The 24,743-nt window shown below is 40.4% G+C and overlaps 1 protein-coding gene across 6 annotated transcripts in view; it reads right to left on the reverse strand.

The window, feature by feature from the left end:
* AGL (amylo-alpha-1, 6-glucosidase, 4-alpha-glucanotransferase) overlaps positions 1–24,539 on the reverse strand; it is a 161,033-nt gene extending 136,494 nt beyond the window's left edge. For 2 of the 6 annotated variants that reach the window (XM_033916339.1, XM_033916344.1), the window contains exons 1-5: positions 19,911–20,094; positions 19,284–19,433; positions 10,047–10,257; positions 2,784–2,950; positions 666–869 (exon numbers count right to left, since the gene is read on the reverse strand). In XM_033916339.1, coding sequence (XP_033772230.1) covers positions 666–869; positions 2,784–2,950; positions 10,047–10,257; positions 19,284–19,365 — 664 coding nt within the window. In that variant the 5' untranslated portion in view covers positions 19,366–19,433; positions 19,911–20,094. Of the gene's footprint in view, positions 1–665; positions 870–2,783; positions 2,951–10,046; positions 10,258–19,283; positions 19,434–19,550; positions 19,764–19,910; positions 20,095–20,215; positions 20,363–20,691; positions 20,709–24,522 lie in introns of those variants that run through there. The other 4 variants (XM_033916342.1, XM_033916343.1, XM_033916340.1 and 1 more) reach the window with 4 other exon arrangements.
* Between the last annotated feature and the right edge of the window lie 204 nt (positions 24,540–24,743).

Consider the following 24,743-nt stretch of genomic DNA (forward strand, 5'->3'; position numbering starts at 1 on the left):
GGGCGTAGTGCAGAGCAGCGAGGGAGGGGGAATGGGGTGAAGAACCTGGCAGGGCAAGGCAAAGCAAGGCACTGTACTTGAATATCCCCCTCCCCCAGTTTATATTCGATTCAACCTTTTTTCCTCTTTTTTGGGGGGAAAAGGTTACCTCGGTTTATATTCGAGTATATACAGTAGGAGGAGGATGTCTTTATAACTAAATTAGCTTTCCATACTTTCACTGGCTTTTAGAAAGCTGTGATTGAGGTTTCTACCACGGGCCGGCGAGGTAAATGCTCCAAAGCTCATAGAATTTCTGACAGCATCAGAGCATTTACCTCGCTGGCCCATGGTAGAAACCTCTAAAATGGCTTTGTAAAAGGAGTCTTTAGAGTACTCCTCAAAGCAGGTAACAGCAAGCAACATAATTACAAAGATAAAAACATAAATAAGAATCCAATTTACAATGCTTATATTGGTGCCATTCTTTCCTTGGGCAATACTAAACAATTAAAAACTGCCAAGAAAATCTGGGTTAAAAGGCCAGGCAAAGAAATTATATTTTTCATAAAGTTGTTTTTTGCAACAGCTGGGGGAAAAAATAAAAAAATAAAAATCAGACTACCTTTAATGATGACATCACAAAAACTGAAGTTAGCCATTCGTTTCTAACTAAACCAACTTACCAGTATGATTGTAAACTACATCCGTTATAGAAAGCACATTCCATTCCTTTTTCATTTTTTCCACCAGTTTTCCCACATCATCCCAGCCATACTTCTTTCCTGGTCTCGAGAAATCTGGGTTCAGTTCCAGTTGATCTGCTAGCGAATAGCATGATCTAGAAAGGCCGAGAGTTTGCAGCGGAGTGAAATGGATCATATTGTAACCTGAAAAAATGATTTAAGAATAAAAAAGTTCTTCAGTTAAATGTACATACCTGGAGATTTAGCAAAAGCACAAAAAAAATTATAGATTTATCATGTTACATAAAAGCAAACTGGTAAATAAAAAGGAGCCCAGAGTAAGTCTTCTGAAAATAGGGAGGGTAATTTTGTACAAAGAAACCTGGGTGGTGACGGCAGATAAGCCACAAGTTCAGTCTAGCTTATAAAAAGGTTAACAGAGCCATAGTGAGGCCTCACTTGGAGTACTGTGTTCAGTTTTGGAGACCACACTACCGAAAGGACGTGCTGAGGATCGAGTCGGTTCAGCGAACGGCCACCAGGATGGTCTTGGGGCTCAAGGATCTCACGTATGAAGAAAGATTAAAAAAATTGCAGCTGTACTCACTTGAGGAAAGAAGAGAACGGGGAGATATATGATTGAAACATATAAGTACATCACGGGACGCATCGAGTCAGAAGATGATATCTTCTGGCTCATGGGACCCTCGACCACCAGAGGGCATCCGCTGAAAATCAGGGGAGGGAAGTTTCATGGCGACTCCAGGAAGTACTTCTTCACCGAAAGAGTAGTGGATCATTGGAACAGACTCCCACTCCAGGTGATAAAGGCCAGCAGCGTGACGGATTTTAAGAAAAAATGGGATACTCACGTGGGATCTTTAAGGGAGTAAATTCAGGGGGGGGGGATACTTGGAATGGGCAGACTTGGTGGGCTATAGCCCTTTTCTGCTGCTTTTTTCTATGTTTCTATGTTTCTAACATGCATTTTTAGAAATATATATATATATATATATATATATATATATATATATATATATATATATTTAAACATATCTTAGATCTACACACTACAAGTATCCACTTGTTACAGCAAAACAGAAAAAGAACCGAGTACTTCAAAAAATCACTTTCTAATCATAGGGAAAAAAAATCCTAATCTTCCTTGGACGACAATAAGGAGGAAAGTAAGGCATAATTAAGATAAGGAGATCTAAATAAGAAAAAATATAATAAACAAAGCCTTAGCACACAGCTTCAGTAATTCTTCAATCATCAACTAGTCATCTTCTTTAAATCCAGAAAGGCTTTCAATTGTTCAGGAGCAAAAAATACGTATTTGGTCCCATCCAACCATACCAGATATTTACATGGTTAAAACCAACTTAAAAGATGCTCCAGGATTTACCCCCTCCTTTACCAACGCGTAGCGCAGGTTTTAGCGCCAGCAGCGGCGGTAACTGCTCTGACACTCATAGGAATTCTATGGGCGTCGGAGCAGTTACCGTCACTGCCGGTGCCAAAACCCGCGCTATGTGTTAGTAGAAGGGGGTTAGTGTTTCTTGTCTATAAGCTAAAAAAAAAAAGGCTTTCTACGATCTTGAGTAGCTCCAGACTTTCTATCCATAAAAAAGCACCTGGGAATTATGAAAATGATTTCATTACATTGCTTGTCCTGTTCAAAGATAAAAGATAACTTGTACACCTTTATAAAATCACCTCCACCAAAGTTAAACCTGCTCCGAGGCAGGCAAACCTTTTCTAACTACATTGTATTGTATTGAAAATGTATTTATAAGAACATACAAAAGGAAATTTGTATTGTAATTATCTACTACACCCTATCACACAGAAAACAAATACCAAATATTAGTGCTAAGAATGTGAGCAAGTGCTACTATTCCATCAACCAAGTGCACTATTACCTCCTAAATGTAGATCACAGAATAGACTTTTTAGTGAATCAGGCAAGTAATCAGACCTTTAAATGAAATAATTTACTCTTGGTGTTCCATAATTGGTGAGGAAGAAAATTTTTTGGGGCCCAGCTTAAACAGTTTACCTCATAAATAAGTTCTGCCAAGGAAGCCACTCTTTTCCTCTTGTTTCACAGATTACCTGATTCTTTTGAAACCCTAAGTCTGCTTTCCCACTCATCAAACGGTCCCAGACACTTGGAAAGGAAAGTCTGAAGAGTAATGCAGTCCAAATGAAGCACATGGTTATCGGCTCCAACACGCAAAACAGGGTCCACGACGATATAACCTTCACCTCGCTTTTCGTTTCTAAAAATCACAACATGATCTGGTTACAAATGAAGAAAAAAAAAAAGAAAATCTTTCCAGCCTGCCCAAAATCTTTCAATCCAAAATCTGCATCATCAAATGCATCATATATTACATAAAATGCAGAGCTTTGAAATGCAAGAGTACCTCCCAGCTAAAACCATTCCTATGCCTCTCTCTCGGTCCATTTTTCAAATTGCCTTTTTTTTTGTTCTCTGAATATACTTTATAGCTTGCATTATTTTGGGGGAGGGAGAGAGAAAATAAAAAGGCATGTTCATATACTGAGGCAACCCCGCTAGAAGGCTCTCCTCCTGTACTCATTCTTCAGCTGTTTGTAATATGCTGATACTGTGTAATGATTTCAAAAGGTCCAGCTGATATTAAGGAAAACTACAACAGTAGCTTTTAACTTTGGAAAAAGGGCTATATGATAAAACGAGGGGATTAAAAACATTAAAAAGGGACAGTTGAAGATGTTAAAAGCTTGCACAAGGCAAAAAACTTTCTAAAGTATAGTTAAAGCAAGAAGCCTGGGAAGAAGTATGTTGGAGCTAGGCGTGAAAGAGGCATTCTGGGAGGACAAGGCCATAGAAGAGAAACTAATTTTTTTGCTTTGAACTTTATGGAGAAGGAAGTCAAGAGAGATACTCACAGTGGAAACATGTTTTGATGATCATAATAGAGATTAACAGCAATTAAAATATAACACCAAGTTGAGATGATGTAATAGATCAAACTTACACAAGGACCACATAGTATTCAGCTCAGAGTGAAACTGTAGATCTTTTACTAGTAAACTATAAGTTCAACATTAAAATGAATTATATTATTCAAGGTTATTTATTTATATAGGTTGATCTGGGAAATTTCAGACTAGTAAGATGGATGTTGCTTGAGGAGAAATTGAATAGAAGCTCTTCTGGAAAGTAAAATTACTGGACTTTAGCAAGACATGGCTTAATGGGGCAAAACCAACATGGATTTAACAAAGGAATCTTACCAATCTACAATATAAGATTTTTTTTTAAGGTCTTAAGGTGACCAAACAGGTTGAAAAGTTGACGGCGAAAGCTAGAAGGATGCTAGGTTGCATAGGGAGAGGTATGTCTAGTAGGAAAAAGGAGGTATTGATGCCCATGTACAAGACTTTGGTGAGACCTCATTTAGAATATTGTATACAATTCTTGAGACTGCACCTTTAAAAAGATATAAAAAGAATGGAGTCGGTCCATAGGAAGGCTACTAAAATGGTATGTGGTCTTCATCATAAGGCGTATGGGGACAGACTTAAGATCTCAATCTGTATACTTTGGTGGAAAGGCGGGAGAGGAGAGATATGATAGAGACGTTTACATACCTACGTAATGTAAATGTGCATGAGTCGAGTCTCTTTAATTTGAAAGGAAACTCTGCAATGAGAGGGTATAGGATGAAGTTAAGAGGTGATAGAGTAATCTAAGGAAAATACTTTTTTACAGAAAGCGTGGTAGATGCATGGAACAGTCTCCCAGAAGAGGTGGTAGAGACAGAGACTGTGTCTGAATTCAAAAAGGCCTGGGATAGGCACGTGGGATCTCTCGGAGAGAGAAAGAGATAATGGTTACTGCGGATGGGCATACTAGATGGGCCATTTGGCCTTTATCTGCCATCATGTTTCTATGTGAATAAAGGTTAACTGTTCAGTTAGTATAACTTACATTTTCAGAATGTATTTGACACAGTTTATTATGACAGACACCCCTCCCCACATGATTCACTGGTCGATATGGTAAAAGGATGGAATCAGTCAGTAAGTACATCCTATAACACCTTACACCCACTTCAATTGCAAAAGGGTCCTTTCACTAAGCTGCAATAAAAAATTGCATTAGCATAGCCTTGAGCAAGTTTTTGCCGTGCACTAATATCACTTTTTTTACTGCAGCCTTTTTCTGAAGGGTTGGGTTTTTTTTTTTTTTTTTATTAATGGCCATGTGCAAATGTTACCATTAATGCATGCTAACAAAAACGAAAAAGGAAACAAAAAACAAAGTGAAAATGCCTTTAAACCTCGAAGGTGCTCAGAACCAATATATGCTAAGAAAGTGACCAAACCGGGGCAACAACCCCTGTAAGGGCTTTCAAAGAGTCTATCAATGCACCATCCTCAAACGGTAGAAAGGTATTTAAATTTTGATGAATATCTTTTTTACTTTTTTTCTTCTTTTTTCTATTAAATGTCCATTTAAAATGTCCAATGCTTAAGGCATAACTTAACTGTGAGTATTTAGGAAGCCAACTTGCTACAGCAGGTACAGGTGGGTCCTAACACGTTTCGCCGACAGGCTTCTTCAGAGAACCCCCCCATGCTGGATGGAGCATCAAGTTCAACAACTTCCTGAATCTTCACTTCTAGACCGATTGCATTTCCATAAACAAAAATTAGCATATGTGCACTTACTGCCACCCATTTTGTAAGCAGTAAAGGTTGATATGCTATTCCTGTGCTAACTACAGTAGCTAGCACACGGAAATGGAGCTGCGATAACTGATTAGCACTGCAATGCCCACTCTCTCCTCCCCAAACACGCCCCTGCAATTTTTTTATTTTTTAAAATATCTAGCAGTATATGGTTAGCGTATGCACATTTGCCACTTACCACAGTACACCATTTTAAGCTACATTAGGCAGCTTAATCAAAGGGCCCCTAAATGAATAATGCAGACAGGGGAGGAAAAAATATCACCATAAAACGTATGGACTTGCGGGTTTTAAAACACATTTGGCAACAAGAACACAGGTGGAGAAAAAATGATCTGCTGTTTTAGTCATTTCTTATAAAGCCTATCCTATGCCACTTACTGTTGTGCAGAAATTAAACTGAAAAAAACGTTTTGCTTGTCCATTTGGCTGCCTCCTTGAACAGACCAAAAGATCTACTTAGTAAGAACTGTAAATCTGCAGAGCACTTAGGCAATGTGACAGTCTTAATGGCTGCTGAAGAATTATTATTATTATTTTTTTATATATAAATTCTGAAAATCCGCCAGACTGTCCAGATTCAGATGGGCACTTACAAGATCAGTTAGATCCTAAATGAGGACTAACAAAGACAAGCAGCAGTCTTGTGTTCTGATCTGAAAAAAACATTTAAGGGACCTATTTAGTAAGCCCCACCCCCTTTTATTAAGTTGCGCTATCGAGCAGCGCGAGCTAAATGCTGAGCCATCCATAGGAATAGAATGGATGGTTCGGCATTTAGCTCCTCCTGCTGCTCGGCGGCACAGCTTGATAAAAGGGGAAGTAAATACTTTAATACATATTACCATATATACTCGAATATAAACAGGGGGGGGGTGTTAATATTCAAGTGCATTGCCTTGTCCTTCCCTAACCTCTATTCCCACTCCCTCCTTGCTCTGCCAGGCTCTGCATCCAGTTCCCTCATTCACTCCCTCCCCTGCCAGTCTCTGTACCCAGCCCCCCTCATCTCCCTGCCAGGTTCTGTACCCTGTCTCCCTCCCTCCCAAAGCCTTGCAGGCCTCCACCTGATCTGCCATAAGTCCTGATGGTCCAGCAGTGGGCTGGGAAAGCAGGGATCCCTCCCGCTTCCTATCCCAGTCGATTCTAAGCATTTTTACCTCCCTTCTGCCTCCACCGTATTCCTTTATAATCCCTGGTGGACCAGAGGTGAACTGTGGCAGGAGCGACCTTCCTTCGCTCCTGCCCGTGCAGAGCCACTAGCTGACTGGCTGCCGCGACAACTCTGATGCTTGCACAAATAAAAGTAAATAGTTCCTGGGATTGGTAGCATGGAATGTTGCTACTATTTGGGTTTTTGCCAGGTACTTGTGACCTGGATTGGTCACTTTGAAAACAGGATACTGGGCTAGATGGGCCACTGGTCTGACCCTATTCTTCTGTTGATTAAACCAACCAACCATTCACTTTTAGATTTGATTACACACCTCTTATAGATTCAGATTGAAAACAAATTAACAGATAAATAACTCTGTTCTTTTTCCTTTATTTTGAATAAAATATAAAGTACAATATACACTTCCCCCTCCGTATTCATGGGGGTTAGGGGCAGAGCCGGCCCGCAAATACTGAATATTCGTGAATAACTTTTGGGCCGGCTCTGACCCACCCTCGCCTCCCTCCTGCCTCCCTCCCACCATCCCAGACCTTACCTGGTGGTCTAGCGGGTTTTCGGGACAGGAGCGATCTTCCTATGCTCCTGCCCCGTGCAGATCACTCATAGAAAATGGCTGCCATGAATTCCTCTCGAGACTACAACGGGAACTCCCCGCAGCCATTTGCTATGAGTGATCTGCATGGGGCAGGAGCGTAGAAGATCGCTCCTGCCCTGAAAGTCTGCTAGACCACCAGGTAAGGTATGGGATGCCGGGAGGGAGGCGGGGAAGGTCCGGAATGCAGCTTTATTTAAAAAAAAAAAAAAAAAAAATTGTGAATAACCAAATCCGCGGATACTGAAACCGCGGATTCAGAGGGCTCACTGTAATATCTTATTCTCTGCATCTTAGTCATAAAAAAGTTCACAGCAGATTACAATAATAGAAAACTGGTCATATCTAGGAATTACAAACAAAAATAATTCAAATTAAGTAGTACTTAAATAAAATCATGAAATAAACCTTATATACTAAAGAGTCTTTAAATGTTTTCTAATCATCAAGTAGCTAGTGTGTAGTCTTAATTTTCGAAGGTAAAGAATTCCAGCAATATATGCTTGATAAGATAGTCTGATCCCTTTAGGTGATGGATATCATAGTAACGTATTTCTAGATACTCTTTTAAAAGAATTAAAACTCATTTAGGCCCTCTTTTACCAAGCCACAGTAGAGGTTTCTACTGCAACCCAGGGTGCTTAATGCTCCGACACTCATAAGAATTCTATGAGCGTCGGAGCAGTTATTGGAGCATTTCACGTTAGGGTAAACTGGGTTAGATAACATGGAGCTAAACCAAGGGCTCCTTTTACAAAGGCACGCTAGCGGTTTAACGCGTGTAATAACGCGCGCGCTAAACCGCCGGACGCGCTAGCCGCTACCGCCTCCTCTTGAGCAGGCGGTAGTTTTGGGCCAACGCGGGGGTTAGCGCGTGATGAAAAGTCACGCGCGTTAACCCCGCTAGCGCGCCTTTGTAAAAGGAGCCCCAAGTATAATCCTATGAACCAAAGAGCAAAAGTTTAAAATAACATTGAGCATATACAGTACAGGCAACTGATGCAATTTCATAAGCAAAGGAATAATTCTGAACATCCCATGTATAAAAAAAAAGATTACAATAATCTAGTTGAAATACTATCGTTTGAACAGCAATCAAACCAAACTGGATCAAAACAGGGCCTAATTCATCAGTTATTTATGTGTTCCAGGCTTGTGCAGATGAGGATAGAGCTTGCAGGGACAGAGACAGAACTCACAGGGATCAGACAGGGGTGGAGCTAGATCCTTTGGGGATGGGGATACATTTGTCCCCATGTCATTCTCTACTTCAAACTAATGGAGTAGTTTCAAGTTTCAAGTTTATTAGATGGCTTGATTAACCGCTTTAGACAAAGTTTCTAAGCGGTGAACATTTAAAAAGCTACAAAGCTTAGGTAACAACACAGTCCATACAATTAATAAATAAACTTATTATACTAAAAATTAACATTGTTTAACACAAGGTAAGGAGGGGTGAAATACAATTTGTAAAGTAAAGAGGAGACATCAAAGGGAAATACAGAAGGGTAATAAGACATTTAGGGGAATAAAATAAGCAAAGCAATACAATAAAAGATTAACTTGCAAATGCATCTCTAAAAAGAAAAGTTTTTAATTCGTTTTTAAATTTTACAAACTCTTTCTCTTCCTAGATCATTTAACAGGTATTAAAAAAATGTATGATCTACCAAATCAAATTGAAGCATCAAAGCCTGTTGCCCTTTAGCTAACAGAGATCTTAACTCAGCCAAAAGGGCACCCAAGAGAGACTCAGTCCTAAATCTTCTATGAAATCCTGTTTGGGAAATGTAATAAGTCATGTGTTTGAAGACATTCCATTAACTGTTCTGCTACTAAACTTTCTATAATCTTTATGAATAAGGGAATATTTGTATCAGGCCTATAGTTAAAAACATCACTCATTTTTGCATGGAAATTTTTTGAAGTTGGGTATTAACAAAATATTACCCAAAGCAACTGGATTCCATAATTTCAGAGTAAAGGCATATACGGTAACCAAAGAAGGGAATATTTTTGTCAAACAAAAGAGGGGTGGGAATCTAGGCACAATGGGATGTGGAGAATTTATTTTAATAACCTCTGAAAATATTCCCATGTCAACAGCACAGAATCTTCCCTTGCTTGGTCCCGTGGCATGCCAGAATTTTCAGTACAAGATCTCTCCCTATTATAATTTCCAGGGTAGGATGATACTAAATTCCTTAAAATGAGAATTTTCTTCCTAAAAAAAATGTGGCTAGCTGTGCAGCAGCAAAATCAGGAGAAACTAAACTCTCTGAAGTCAGATATCTAGTCTAAGAAATATCATTAGCTACCTCAAGCAATTTCTTTAAAACACAAGATTGTCAACAAGACCAAAACAGGCCAGTCTCTATAAAGTTTACTCACACAAACCGTTCTGATTGATTTCATGAACAAATTATATGAAGACTTGCCTATGACAAAGCCACATGGCAAAACCTGAATTCATGTCAGTGTTAAAAGTCTCTTGTTATTGACTTCCGACTATAAGATACGTTCTTCTACTTATATTAACAAAAAGTGATAAAAATGTTAAATAAAGAAGACTAAGACATTAACAAATAACTGGATTGATAACGAATAAGAATTTACCCAATTGTTGAATATGCTGAACGAGCTGGATATTGAAATATTCTGATGGATGCAACACAAATTATATGAATATTATACTGTTCATTAAGTATAAGGGTGGAGAATTTTTATTTAGGATTAGCATTTATTTCCCCCTATAGTAGTAAGTTTTGGTACAGTCTTGGGAATTTTACTGTAATTCCTGTCATCTATTGTTCTGTAAACTATTTCACATTGCAGCAAACCCATGCAGAAAGAAATGACTTACTCCTGACAGAAGTAATACTGGAATGATCCTGCTATCTTGAGGTCGAGTTGACAGTATTTGTCTGAATCATCTTCTCTCCCTGTTGGATTGTGCCACTGCAGTACCCTTAACTTGCCATGAACAAATGGTTCTCCGGGCGCTGGGTAATTCGTATGAACAGTAATTGGCTTCCCTTGCAAAGTTGGGCCCAGTCGAAACTGAAGTTCAAATCCTCAAAGAAAGAATACAGCAGAAAGAAAATGGTAAGCAAAGTAACATGCACAATCAGGGGCACTTAGTAATCTGAATAAACTGACCATAAAAGGACTTTGCAATAACTGGTTATACCATTACCCAGTGAGCACTTTCTGCACTGGGGGCAATAGTTCCAATGCAGAAGAGTTGAACCCATGGCAGGTGTGAGCTTCATAGTATTTCTCAGATCTACGTAATCATGTGTTTAACAGGTGTGCACTTTTTAAAATGTATACATCCTTTTCTGCTATCAGAACAGATCTCTGCATCCTTAAACCACTCCCCAGATATCTGCTGCGTGCCTTAGATACAGTATGTGAAATAAAAGAACCTGTTCCAGTTGGGGTTTAATATATGCTTTTAGTTCAACAAGTCCCTGACAGCCTCTGTAGCCATCTTAACTCCTGCAGAATGTGTGTGTGTGTGTGAGGGGAGGATCTGAAAGCAGGAAGAGGTTGGTGGGAAAATTACATTTCAGTTCTGTGTCTATCGCAAACAAATTCACATCAAGAAGGATGCTCTTGTGAGAGTGTTGCACTGAGACAAGGTAATAAGGCTTGAGATATTTGGAAACCTGGGCACCATGCCCTCATAGAACTAGAGGCTTTTCTAGAATACATGGAGCTACACAAAAACCTTACATTTAGCAGCTGTTGGCTGCAGTTTTTCTACAGCATACAGAGGGTTAATATATTCAAATAGGGGAGAGAGTGGAATCATTGTGCTGCTGAAGGTACCAGGGCCTAGATGCACTAAACAGTCCGATTGTGTACTGATGGTTGCTAAACCACCACTCCAAAATGGTGACCCTTCCCCTTCCCAGTGCATCCTGGGATGCACAGGGAGGGACTTAAGGCCCTGATTGGCCCGCATGTACAATATATAATTACTCACTGAATAAAACATATTATCCCCAAAATTTCAGAGTTCATCCCCATCTTGTTTGGATGTCCATATGGTGGTGAGTTCACAACTGGCACTTGAACATGGGTGACTGGGGCCTGTACAGAGTGGCAGGGGCAGATCTAGCCACCTGGTTGAGCAGAAGAGATAGACTGTGAGGGTCTTTTCTGCCATCATTTACTATGTAACTATATAAGCACAGTTAAAGTTTTTTTTAGGGATATTTTTAAGCAGGAGATTTAATCCTTTTACTTGGGCAATGGCTATAAAGCAAGGCTGAATAGCTTAACAAATATTTCTGTTCTGTGTTTACAACTGAAGCGCCGGGAGCGGGACTGCAGAAGACAAACATGAATAGGGATGCAGGAGTGGTAGACCCTGATCGATTTTCAAAGGGTTGTGTTCGTGAGGAGATAGCTAAATAAAAGTAGACAAAGCGAAAGGGCCAGACGGTGTGAGAGTGCTGAAGGAACTTAGGGAAGTTCTGGTGGCTCTGCAGACTGACCTTTTCAATGAATCTCTAGAGTCGGGAGTGGTACTGGAGGACTGGAGAAGGGCAGATTTGGTGTCTCTCCACAAATGTGGAAGTAGGGAATTACAGGCCGGTAAGTATGACTTCTGTGGTAAGCAAATTAATGGAAACGCTTTTAAAACAGAGAACGGTGAAGTTTCTGGAGTCCTGTGGATTACAGGACCAGAGGCAACATGGATTCACTAGAGGTAGGTCTTGTCAGGCAAATCTGATCAATTTCTTTGACTGGGTGACCAGAGAATTGGATAGAGGATGTGCGCTAGATGTGGTGTATTTAGATTTTAGCCTTTGACAGTGTTTCACACAGATGTCTAACAAATAAACTGAGTGCCCTCGGGATTGGCCCGAGTGAAGGGCTGGGTCAGGAACTGGTTGAGTGGAAAATGACAGATGGTAGTGGTCAACGGAGATTGCTCTGAGGAAAGGGATATTACCATATTTTTAACATTTTTATAAGCAATATTGCTGAAGGGCTGTTATGTAAAGTTTGTCTTTTTGTGGATGATATCAAAATCTGCAATAGAGCAGATACCCAAATACTGTGAATAACTTGAAGAAAGACCTAGCAAAGCTTGAAGAATGGTCTGAAATTTGGCAGCTAAAATTTAATGCAATGAAATGCAAGGTCATGCATTTGGGCTACAAAAACCCAAAGGAACGGTACAGTTTAGGGGGTGAAGAACTTATGTGCATGACAGAAGAGCGGGGCTTGGGTGTGATTGTATGTGATGATCCTAAGGTGGCCAAACAGGTTGAAAAGGTGACAGCGAAATCTAGAAGGATCCTAGGTGCATAGGAAGAGGTATGGCCATTAGGAAAAAGGAGGTATTGATGTCCCTGTATAAGACTCTGGTGAAACCTCATTTAGAATATTATGTGCAATTCTGGAGACCACACCTTCAAAAAGATATAAAAAGGTTTGGGTCAGTCCAGAGGAAGGCTACTAAAATGGTGCGTGGTCTTCGTCTTAAGGCATATGGGGACAGACTTAAAGATCTCAATATGTATACTTTGGAGGAAAGGCGGAAGAGGGGAGATATGATAGAGACGTTTAAATACCTACGTGGCAAAAATGTGCATGAGTTGAGTCACTTTTATTTGAAAGGAAGCTCTGGAATGAGATGGCATAGGATGATGTTAAGAGGCGATAGGCTCAGAAGTAAACTAAGGAAAATACTTTTTCACAGAAAGGGTGGTAAATACATGGACAGTCTCCCAGAAGAGGAGGTGGAGACAGAGACTGTGTCTGAATTTAAGAAAGCATGGAATAGGCACATGGGATCTTAGAGAGAGGAAGAGATAATGGTTACTTCAGATTGGCAGACTGGATGGGCTATTTGGCCTTTATCTGCCATCATGTTTCTATGTTGTTTCTAAGTCCTCAACGGAATAGCAGGGCTTACATTGTACAGATTCTGAAATCTCAGCCAAAAGGTCAAGAACATTCTATCCTTCATTCAGTCTCAGATCTTGATCAAAAAGAAGATATAAAATAGTGCAGCTGACACATCTGTACCCACTCAGTGAATCCAAAGCACAAACAAAAGAACAAAGGTTAAAACAGGTATCCAAATTCTGTACTATAGCGTTCAAAACCAGCCATTCTGATTGCACAAATGCTATGCGAAATCTCAGTGAGGCAACACACTAGGTTAGTTCTGGTTGCCTCTGTCCTGTCAGTTCACAAATGAGACTGCTAAAATTATCTCAGACTGCCAGGCTATCTGCCACCGATAGCTTAATCCTCAGAGCAACAGCCAGCATTTCTGCCTCTGCAACCACCAGGAAAATGTCTCTTAAATTAGCTGTGCCTTCTCTCCAGAGCTATACGAGTATATAACTAATGGGGCTCGTTTCCCAGCCACTTCCAAAATATAACTTCAATTTAAAAAAAAAGGCATAAAATACACAGAAAACTAAACTGGTAAAATAGAATCATATAAACTCAACATGGCATGTGGGATCTCTCAGAGAGAGAGAGAGAAAGAGAATGGTTACTGCGGATGGGCAGGCTAGATGGGCCACTTGGCCTTTATCTGCCATCAAGTTTCTATGTTTCTACGGACATCTTGCCTATTTTTAAAAGTGTGTGAATCAAATATTCACCAAGCATGGCTGCAAGAGATCAGTGATACTGAAGAGTGATTCTTGCAAGTATCTGTAACTCTTTAATAACACGGAATAAAAGTATTCAGTTGCATACTGTCACATCCTTATTGCAACTGCACATTTTAATATATTTAGAAATGCAGAGAATGCAATACTCTGCCTTATCAGGAAAGTTCACCAGACTGTCCTGTTAAAATGATACTATTCTAACTTCAGAAGGGGCATTTTGTGTACGTGCAGCTTTTCTAAGGTCTTAATATCTATAGTGGGGCATTCTTATGTAGCAAATGTCACAAATCTATTTTTAAATATGAAATAATTACATGAACTGCAAAAGCAGGATGCCACTCTTTCCAAGGCTCTGCCTCTTTACCTCCTACCTTCCATAAAAGTAGCAAGTTTCCTTGGGGTTGAGCATGCATACAAATATCCAAAAAGACTTTAAATATAGTTTAATTATCTTGAAATGTTTGTTTATCTGTGACCAGAACAGCTCCCGGAGCAGAACAGAAGAATATTTTATTGGTGATAAACTGAGGAAAGTTAACTTTATATTTTAACCCTTTGGTGTTTTGACAAATGGTTCACTCATGCACATAGGGTTCCAGGGAATGTTCAAAAAAAGCACATCAACTTGAAAATGCTCACATGTGACTGAAGTTATAAACATTTGAGCACATAAACCCCCAGATTCTATATATCGCTCCCAGTTATGGGCATGCAACTTAACTGGCTAATGAGCCATTAACCTTTAATAACTGGACACTAACAATCCATTATTGAAAGGTTTGGACAAGTTTCTGGAGGAAAAGTCCATAGTCTGTTATTGGGAAAGGCATGGGAGAAGCCACTGCTTGCCCTGGCTAGGTAGCATGGAATATTGCTACTCCTGGGTTTTGGCTAGATACTAGGGACCTGGATTGGTCACCATGAGAATGGGCTACTGGGCTTGATGGACCATTGGTCTGACCCAGTAAGGCTAATCTGATGTTCTGATGTTCTTATGACATTAATTGACATCAATTAGATTTTGTGGAAACGTCTGGAAGCACACTATTTTGTAACACTGGGCACCTATATCCCTTATGCACAAATCAAAAGGGCCATTAGATGGGAACGGCATGGACCCATGCCGCCAAGCTGCTGCTTCTTGTGGGGGTGTAAACTTCTTCTTCCAGGGGGTTGGGGGGGGGTCTTCCAGAGAGGATGCCACCAAGCTGCTGCTTCTTCTGGGGAGTTGGGGGGCATGGTCTCCCTATACGCCCCAAGCTGCTGCTTCTTGCAGTGGGGGGCTCAAGGGGGGAAGGGGACAAGGATCTGCTTCCTATTTCTGACGATCGATATTTGTAAGAGGTAGGACAACAATTGGTAAGGAAACAGTTGGTAGAATTTCCTACCAAGTGTCGTATCCTACCAATTTCATCCTACGAATTGTTGTAGACCCATTCTGCAGGCAAAAAGCATCACCTATTTCAGCAGCAACAATAGCAAAGGAAATGGACAGCAAGGTGACAGAGAGAATTCTCATTCATCTGTCCCATGGGGGGGGGGGATAGAAAGTTGCGACTGTGGGGTTGAGAAACTGAGACTATGAAGAAGAACAGAGGGGATGAGGAAGGATCTTGTAGCAAGGGAATTCAGAAGGCAGACTGAATGAAATGGGTGGAGATGAAGAGCAAACAAAAGAGAACAGAATGGAAGGATAAAAAGGGTTGAGATAGGGGGACAGCTGAGGAAGGGCAGAGTGCAATGGCAGCAAGGAACAACAGGTAGAGAGACCAGTGTCACAGCTAATAAATGAATCCACCAGATGATCAGCTTTGGTGCTATTATCACACTGCTAATATATGTAGTGTGTTGGGGAATACCTACTTTTATATACATTTAGCTTGGGCTTGACCAAGTAACATAGTTTTAACCTCCCCTGAATGGGAGAAAATCCTTAAACTAATGAAACAGGAAAAATAAATATTTATTTATGACTGTTGTGTAGCAGTATACACTATGAAATGGAAGAGAAGAGAACGCTGGAGAGGAAAGCAAAAGGGATTCATGCACAACAATGAAATAGAATTCCAAATGTCATTCTAATTTAGAACTGTTAGAAAAAAAAAAACTCCTCGGAATCTAGTTTCTCTTTCTTCTGCGGTGCTGCATCAAATATAGTGAAGGAAAAGCTTCCTTTAATGGCCAAGACTTAGAGGTCATTTTTGAGCACTAATGCACGCTTAGTGAATCCTGTGGTAGTTTGGGGATCAGCACATGCTTTCCACATACTAAAAACTAGATTTTTTTTTTTCTAGCATGAGGGGCCATGTTTGGCAGAGGAGAGTAGGTGGGCCCAGAGCCAATCAGCACAACTACATCGCTAAATGCTAACCAATTAGTGTGTGGTTAGTGCTGGCGCCCTTACTGCCTAGAAAATAGGTGGCGGTGGGAGCTCATGTACTAATGGCCAAGAACTCATTTGAGAAATTAGCACGCGACCTTTAATCCACAAAATGGTTTTTTAGCACATGGGAAATCCACATTTTAATAGCGAAGGACACTTTTTAGTGCAGTTTAGTAAAAGGGTGCCTTAAGACCGAGGGGAAAAAAAAAATAGCCAAGCTGTTTCAAAATTTGCATTCAAACTGACTTGCCTTTGCAACATTTATTTTAAACGATCTGTAAAATTGGCCATGTTTTTAGTATCTGTAAAGAAGTGTCAGCTACTCCAATTTAGTACACCAAAGCTTTTCTTCAAACTTCTCTCTATCCAGTTTTAAAAATGAAATAAATCGATATATGAACTCTAATCCTGGATTTATTTATTTAAATTTATTAACAGTACTTTTACATTGGCTACCGATGGAAGCACGCATAAAGTTTAAATTCGCCTGCTTCTGCTTTAAAGCGCTAAACGGACTTGCCCCTAAATACATAATTGACCTTTTCTCCTTCTCTGCCAACAGACACAAGAGAAGCTCTCATTCCTACTTCGTTTCCCCCCAGTTAGAGGTTGTAAACTGAAAAAACACCATGAACACCTTCTTTCACATCAAGCAGCATTGTGGGGTAAAGACCTAGATCAACTGCTTTCGCCCACTACTTATGAGGAATTCAGAAAACATCTAAAAACTCAACTGTTCCTAAAGTATCTAGACAACTGACCCACTCATCTTCTTTCTCCTCCATAGTGATTCCTCTGTCCTATTAATCTCTTTCGCCTCAACAACGCATTTCCAGTCCTATTAACACTCCTCTCCTCCCCTCTTAAATTCAATCAATTTGTACCTCGCTTAATCTATTGTAAACCGCATAGAAGTTAACGGTATTGCGGTATATAAACTGTTATTATTATTATAAGCCTATACTATCCAAAGATCTAATCGGGTTAACATATGCAAATCAAATAATAATAAATAAATAAATGAATTCATAAAGAACAAATCATTAAAAATATGAAAAACAAAATATTAATTATAAAATAAATCTGTATGATATGAACAAAGTCAAAACTCCTCAAGAAATGGCAAATGCACACATAAATAGCAGTTTTGATTTCTCTTTTACATGATTGAAAACTTGTCAAGAGCATGAATTTCTCAAGATAGGGTATTAACTCGGGCCCTCTAACCTACTACTACTAATCATTTCTATTGTGTTACTACACAAACGCGGCACTGTACATCAAAACACACAAAAAAGACAGTCCCTGCTCCAAAGAGTTTACAATCTATTCAAGACAGACAAACTGGACAAGATGCATCAATACTGTATTCAGGTGGGGAGGAATTACAGAGGGAATGATAAGATATTGATGCTTAGGTGGTAGGTTGGAGTTTGGAATTGAAAGCAGCTTTAAAAAAGTAGGCTTTGAGTCTGGATTTGACCAACTACCAGAGACGAAGCTGATGTATCAAGTCAGGCAATTTGTTCCAGGCATATGGTGCAGCAAGGTAGAAGGGACAAAGTTGGCTGTAGAGGAGAAAGGTACAGATAAGAGACTTATCTGATGAGCAGAGTGCCAGGGGGGACTGTGGGGAGAGAAGAGAGAGGAAAGATACTGAGGAGCTGCAGAACGAATACACTTGTAGATCATTAACAGGAGCTTGAACTGTATGCGGAAATGGAGAGGGAGCCAATGAAGTGACTTGGGGAGAAGGGTAATGTGGGCAGAGCGACACCGACGGAATATAAGGCATGCAGCACAGTTCTGAACAGATTGAAGGGAAGAGTGATGGTTTAGCGAAGGCCAATGAGAAGCAGGTTGCAGTAGTCTAGGCAAGAGATGAGGGTATGATGGAGGGTCTTGGCAGTGCGCTCATAAAAGAAGGGTCTGATTTTAGCAATATTGTAGAGAAAAAGAAAGAAGATTGCCTATAACAATCTAATCTAATAGTATGAAAATAAAGAATCTTCAACAAGAGAGCATCAGAAGAACGTTGAGACCTAACTGGTAGATAAAGCTTCAATACAAAAGTTAATCGGAGAAAGTCATTCCTTTCAGAGATCTAAAATCCAAAACAGAGAAGCTTGAACATAATCCTAAACTCAATAGGAAGCCAGTGTAATGAGATCAAAACAGGTATAATGTGTTCAAATCTCCCTGTATCAGATATACAGTATATATGATATCCAAATTTGCATATTGAATTATCAGTGCAGATCCAAGATGCACGCACAATAGATTGACAAGCCATTAGCTATCTATTAATTGACCTTAATCTATCATTGAAATTCATTGGCGCTAATTTGCTTTTAAGCACACATCTACCAAGATGCTATTCTATAGCACCAGGCACCTAAATCCCTTAGCATGCAACTCTAAAGGGGGTATTGGCCACAGGAAGGGCATAGAATGGCACATCATTTAAGCATTCAGATGCCATAAGTTGAACTCTCGTAAATATCAATGGCTAGCAATCACAACTCAATAATATTATTTCAAAGCATTATTACTGAAGAATAATCTTGAAATACTGCATTATTCAAAGAACCATCAGAAGTTTACCCATTGAGCAAAACAATCTGCTACTAGCCTCCTCATTGGCTCTTAAGTTGTTGTAAGCTCGTAAAATACTTATTTCAGAATCTCAATCTTCACAGGATAACTCTTATCCAAAAAGATTTTTATCAAAGTGCAACACCATTTAACTTGCAGTTTCTAAATTTTATCAAAGCAACTTATCTTTAAAATTTATCTTGAAATGCTGTAGTAAACCCACAGTTTTGTTAAACTTTATTTTGCCATCTTTGTCAGACTTTCCTAGGTACATTAGACAGATTGTGGCATTTAAGTGCTATTCTATAAAAAAATGCCCTCTACAGAACAGTGTTTTGCAACGATTTTTAAGTGTCATTTACAGAATTCCCCCTCCTAAAAAAATCACTCATTTGCTGCTCAAAACATGGCTGTAGATCAGTCTTGCAGAATCACATCCACAGCAATGAATGAAACCCAATGCACCATTTACCTTGTTCAAGCCTGTAAAGCCTCTTTTCCAGCTTTTCCATATCGTTAAGGAGAAAAACTCGTATCTGTTTACTTTGACCCATGCTTGTTTGCTGTCAGTTGAAAAGGAAGGACTTGACAGACAGAAGTCTCAGAAATCTGTGCGCAACCCCTAGGAGGAAAAAAAAAACAACCCCAAACAAAACATTAAATCAAGGAAAAACGGTTTAACAGGGCTATAATGGGGAACTTTCAGTGCTGATCAAAAGCCACACTTTCACACACTTACATTGTCAAACTGGCAAGTCAAACTACACTTTTAAACAGCAGTTACGATTAAAAAAAACAAACAAGGGGGAGGGTGGAAAACAGGTGCAGACTGTTAATATTGCACGCAGTGGCCTAAAATCTGGGTGAATTTCATGCCCCGCTTTGCACAGTTACAGAAACTATCCTGTTGCCGCAGAGATGCAGATTAATACCCAGCCTGCCTCCAGCTGCTCCCCTGGTTTCTGATCGTCCCGCAGAGGGAGGGGGGCAAGCAAGGCATGCAAACAGTTGTTCTTAACTATTTCACATTTTTAGATGTCAGCGCATCCCCCCTCCCCCCCCCCCTTCCGAAGAGAATGCGGAATGGCTTTTACAATACCTATGAGATATGAAGGACGTGCAGCGATAAAGCCGGGACACGCAGCTGATAGTGACCCCGCCAGCAAGGAGACGGACGGGCTGGGCTGTAGGGGGCGGCGAGGGCTGCAGTGCCCCCCCTCCCTCCCTCAACAGGGGCGGGAACATTCACTGCCCGCCCGCTGCGGCCTTTCCCCGGGGCTGGCCGGTTCAGCGGCATTAGAGTAGAGCAAACAAAGACTACTGCTTCCCGGTGCATTAGCCCCGAGCTATTTTTCTAGACAGGAATTGGGAAAACCTCTTATGCAAACGAAAACTGCACTTTACCAGGATGCGCTCAGCCGGTTCGGAAAGTCACCTTTAACTAGGAAATCACGCGAGAGTTGCGCTGGAAAGGGAGCAGGAGGAGGAGGAGAGCGTGGATGGGCGGCCCCAGGCCGGCCTAGAAGAACTCGTAGTTTGGGGAAAGGGGTTTGCACTGACTGCGGCCACCGCCGGTGTGTACTAGGAGTTCCAGGGGGGGAGTGTTGTGCACAAAGGGAAAGGAGAGAAACACGCCCAGCTAACCAACAGAGAAGAACAGGGGGAAAAAAAGGAGGGGAGGGGGACTCGCAAGAATAAAGATTGCTTTCGACTCAATTTGACTTATCCGCTGTCCCTTCTTGGTTTTTTTGGTCGAGTGTTATGCACAAAAGTCCTTGAACTTTGACCTGGTGATGATATGTACATTTGTAAAAGCACCACGTCTGTTTGTCATTCTCTCTGTAGCTCCCCTTCCCTCTCTACCTCTTCTCCCTTTGTACCTGAGCAGCCTATATTATTGATTCATCGGGTTTGTCCAGTGTGTCTTTCACCATTTGATGTGTAAGCTGTTTCGAGCAGGGACAGCCTCTTGTGTGTTTAATGTACAGCGCTGCACGCGTCTGGTAGCACTACAGAAATAATAAATAGTTCTGTAGTTAGTAATAGTGCTTCATTCATGTTATTAGAAATAATTGGAAATTGTGCACTTTTGCCTTTCTTGAAAAGAAAGGGAGCGGGGTAACCCTTAAGTTCTCTTTTTAGAGTGGTGCTTCTCAACTTCTTCAAGCCTAACAAATATCAACCCAGTACCCCGCCCAAGCTCCGCCCTTGGCCACACCCCCCATAATAATAGTACTAATTGTAATGCAATTTTTTCCATCCATTTTTCATATACACACAATACTCTTATTACATAATTGTAACCACAAAATTAAAAAAAATGCAAAGCACACTTTATGCACAGAAAATGTTAATTATCATTTATATTGGAGGGTTTTTTTTTCAAAGAGATCAAGGCAGATGACTTTAAAATATGCAATCAGTAACAACTATAGAAAAATAGAAAAATATAGAACAAAATATAGATAGCAGATATAAATTAACAAAACTGACACATTTTGATTAAGAAGGGGATCATGAACAGATCGGAGAAGGTTATCATGCCGCTGTACCGGGCCATGGTACGCCCTCACCTGGAATACTGCGTCTAGCACTGGTTGCCGTACATGAAGAAGGACACAGTACTACTTGAAATGGTCCAGAGAAGAGCAACTAAAATGGTTAAGGGGCTGGAGGAGTTGCCGTACAGTGAGAGATTAGAGAAACTGGGCCTCTTCTTCCTTGAAAAGAGGAAACTGAGAGGGGACATGATCGAAACATTCAAGATAATGAAGGGAATAGACTTATTAGATAAAGACAGGTTGTTCACCCTCTCCAAGGTAGAGAGAACGAGAGGGCACTCTCTAAAGTTAAAAGGGGATAGATTCCGTACAAACGTAAGGAAATTCTTCACCCAGAGAGTGGTAGAAAACTGGAATGCTCTTCCGGAGGCTGTTATAGGGGAAAACACTCTCCAGGGATTTAAGACAAAGTTAGAAAAGTTCCTGCTGAACCAGAACGTACGCAGGTAAGGCTAGTCTCAGGGCATTGGTCTTTGACCTAAAGGCTGCCGCGTGAGTGGACTGCTGGGCACTTTGGATCACTGGTCTGTCCCAGCAGCAACAATTTTTATGTTCTTATATTAAATTGAAAATAAAATTATTTTTCCTACCTTTGTTTGGTAATTTCATGAGTCTCTGGTTGCATTTCCTTCTGACTGTGCATCCAATATTTATTTATTTCTGCCTCCTGCATGCTTCCTCTCTGGACCCCATTCCCTTCCCCAACCAACATCTCTCTCTCTGTCCGTCCATGAGTCCAACTTTTCTTCCTCTCTCCTCCACCCCTATTGGCAATATGTCTCCCTCCCTTTCACTGTCCATCTGTCTTGAGAAATCCAGGTATCTCTCCTACCCGCTGTTACATCCAACATTTCTCATCCCCCAAATCATGTGCAGCATTTTTTACCGCTGCCCACCAGCCTCATGCCCATTTCTCCTATCACCCCTCTCCAGCACAATGCCATATTTCTCCCTCCATCACTGTGTCCAACATTCCTCCTCCTTGCATCCCCTTCAATCTGCCCTCTCCACCACCATATCCAACATTTCTCCCTCATCCTATTCCCCATGCATCTCTACTTCACTCCTCTCTCTCTCTGCCCAATTTTCCTTTCCCCATCTGCACCATCTCTCACATGCCCATCAATTCTCCCTTTCTATTCCCTCCTATGTCTCAAGTTAGTGCCCCCATGCTCATGCCCCTTCCTTTCCTTCTGAGTCGAGTTTGTGCCCCCTCCCTGTCTCCCACCGGGGATCCCTGCCTGGCCCTCACGGAAGCCACCACCAGTAGGGATCCCTCCCTGCCTCCTAACCACCCCCACCCCTGAAGCTGTCTCTGCCACCTTGCCAGAGCCGAACACTCTCCATCCCACCGCCAGCAGAAAGTTCATACAGGGACGGGCCAGGGCGCATGTAGCGACTCACACGCTTAATGCAGCCAGCCCACAAGCCTTCCCCCTGACATCTGAGAGAAGGTACGTACCCAAGGGTACACATACTGTGTGTTAAGAAACACTGTTTTAGAGCACTTCAGGTGCCTGGAAGTACACTAAACAAATGAGATTAAAACAGATCAATTTTGCAGTTAGTGCTAACAGAAAACTATACATCTTTCACACATGCAGAACACAGACCTTCACTCAATATAGAAAAAGTAAGCACAAATGAAAATTAAACTGATCACTCAAGAATCTAGGTTGTTCATATAGTGCAACACCAGAGAAAAAGAAAGCAATATGTGCCCCCCTGAACTATGCAAAATATAAAGTCAGCAGATGTAAATTTCCAAAAACGGACATTTTAAGAAATGGAAATTGTTTATTGAAAGCTTTTATACCGCTCAATTCAGACAGTTTACATAAGCTTCTGGAATGGTGGTACAAAACATGAACTTCTGTAATGAGCTTCTGTAATGATGGAACAGTACATGAGTTTCTGTAATGGTGATGCATTAGTCTATGCTTGATGGGTGAGTTAGGGTTTGCCATAAGCCAAAAGTTTGCCATAAGCATTTTTCATGATGCGTTTGATCTGTTACATCATGTCTAGGTTCGGGTTCAGCCATACTCCTAGGTTCCTCACCCCTTCCATGGATGATTTTATTTATTTATTTATTTATAAGTTTCCAATTTTATATAATCAAGATAAACTTGTACAGAAAGTTGATTCATGGAAAGATAATTGTCAAAAGAAAATTAAACAAGCAATTAAAATAACCTAACATAAATCTTCTCAAGTCCTCAAATGGATCCAAGATGTAAATTAAATGCGAGTACATCAGAAAGAGACAATCTTTATAGAATCATAAGCTAGCAGAGAGTAAGGACCTCTAATCTATTTAGCATTCTCCTTCTCCAAGGACAGGAAGGTTGTCGATTGGGGAGAATCAAAAAAGACATATTTCTGAGTTTTATAATGAATTACACATTGATAAGGATGTCTAAGAAAAAAAAGTTGCCCCTAGGGCCAGAACACCAGGTTTTAACAAAAGAAATTCTCTTCTGCGCTTTTGAGTCTCCCTTGCCAAGTCTGGAAACATTTGTATCTTATAACCAAGAAATTCTTTTTGTTTATGTTTATAGAACATTCTCATTAATCAACTCTTATCAGGGGTAAGTGCAAGCGTTAAAAGCAAAGTAGATGGAACAGACATTTCTCTATCAGATAAATCTAATACAGCTGAGATGTTTATAGGATCTTGATTTATTACTTGATGAATATCTCGAGTTTAGCCTGTAAATAATACACTTGGTGGTAGTGCAGACTCAGGTATTTCCAATATTTCTTGAAGATATCGTTTCAGCATATCTTTAGGTGTTACCGTTGAAACTTTTGGAAAGTTAATCAGTCTCAAGTTGTTATTCCTGGAAAAGTTTTCCAAAGATTCAATTTTCCTTCTTAAACTTATATTATCTTTAATCAAAGTCTCTTGAAGTTTCTTTGATAATCCTATATCTTCTTGAAGATTATTCGTTAAAGATTTAGAAGCTTCTAAATCTTTTTTCAAGTTCCCAATTTCAGTATCATAGTTATTAATTGTCCCTTCTAATTGTTGGAATTGAGAATTAAAAGTCTGTCCCAAATTAGAAATCAAATCCCATAGGGATTCTAATGTAACTTCCTGGGGTTTTTGAGGTAAGAAAAGTTGTAAATTTATTCCAAATTGCTCACCAATTGTAGTTTCTTCCTGTCTCTGTTCCGTCTGGGCTGTTCTTACTCCATCAGTTGTTGAATCCTCTTGAGAAAACTGAGAGCCTAAACTTCTGCTCTCCAGATCGACTTCTCTGGCCTCAGGGGTAGAATGTCCACCGTCTCCTGGCAACACTCCCTCCCCTGGAGAGCTAGTAATTTGAGGTTATAGGGGCGGTGCTCTGGCGTCGAGACTGAATGTT

This window comes from Geotrypetes seraphini, chromosome 12 (genome assembly GCF_902459505.1).
Source record: "Geotrypetes seraphini chromosome 12, aGeoSer1.1, whole genome shotgun sequence".
Lineage (NCBI taxonomy): Eukaryota > Metazoa > Chordata > Amphibia > Gymnophiona > Dermophiidae > Geotrypetes > Geotrypetes seraphini.